This window comes from Penaeus monodon, chromosome 15 (assembly GCF_015228065.2).
Source record: "Penaeus monodon isolate SGIC_2016 chromosome 15, NSTDA_Pmon_1, whole genome shotgun sequence".
NCBI classification, from domain to species: domain Eukaryota; kingdom Metazoa; phylum Arthropoda; class Malacostraca; order Decapoda; family Penaeidae; genus Penaeus; species Penaeus monodon.
This window is the reverse complement of record NC_051400.1, coordinates 11,769,190-11,769,860: the sequence shown is the minus strand read 5'-3', so window position 1 is coordinate 11,769,860 and position 671 is coordinate 11,769,190. Positions and strand designations below refer to the sequence as shown.

The window sequence follows — 671 nt, the reverse complement described above, 5'->3', positions numbered from 1 at the left end:
CTACAGCATTTCATATTCCTACCTTTTCAGACTTCATTCTGAATTGCAGCTTGTCACTACCAATACGCTCGGCGACGGACACAAACAGGTTCCTCATGTGAGAGTCTCCCACCAGGGCAATGTGGGTCACTGCTTGCAAGGCGGTCGAGTTGGCTCGGAAGATGGTGTCTGATGCCTTCCTAGGGATTAACAGTCATTAATTAAGATTTTTTCTGGGATTCAGGGAAACGTTTATGTGTTTGGTATTAGTCAGGGGTGTAACTGCGTGTTGAGGCTGGAAACATAGAAGGGACAAGTTGCAACATATCCTAACTGTATCAGCCGATTTATTGTTGAAAAAAAAAATGTTTGTGTGACTTCCCCTTTACAGGTTGGTTTGGCTGATAATTGCCAATATCATTGTTTTTCCATCCCTGTGAAACGATTTTTGGGAAAAGTCCAACCTCATCGATGCAACATGAGTGATTTGCTCTTTAAGGAATGAAAAAAATAGCTATGGAAACTAAGATATAGGCTAGAATCAATTGATACGAAAATCCAAGCCTGGCTGGGTTATTAGTTCCTTATGAGATGATCACTAATGAAGAACGATTAGTCAATGAGCTAACCAAATAACCAAAATGAACGTTTTGTATGATCCCATCGCACTCTCCTCTTACTGCTACTGCTGC

General features: G+C 41.3%; 1 protein-coding gene across 1 annotated transcript in view; it reads right to left on the bottom strand.

The window, feature by feature from the left end:
• LOC119582211 overlaps positions 1–671 on the bottom strand; it is a 36,474-nt gene that overhangs the window by 20,997 nt on the left and 14,806 nt on the right. Inside the window, exon 3 of the mRNA XM_037930442.1 lies at positions 23–179. Within this exon, the coding sequence (XP_037786370.1) occupies positions 23–179 (157 nt within the window). The remainder of the gene's footprint in view (positions 1–22; positions 180–671) is intronic.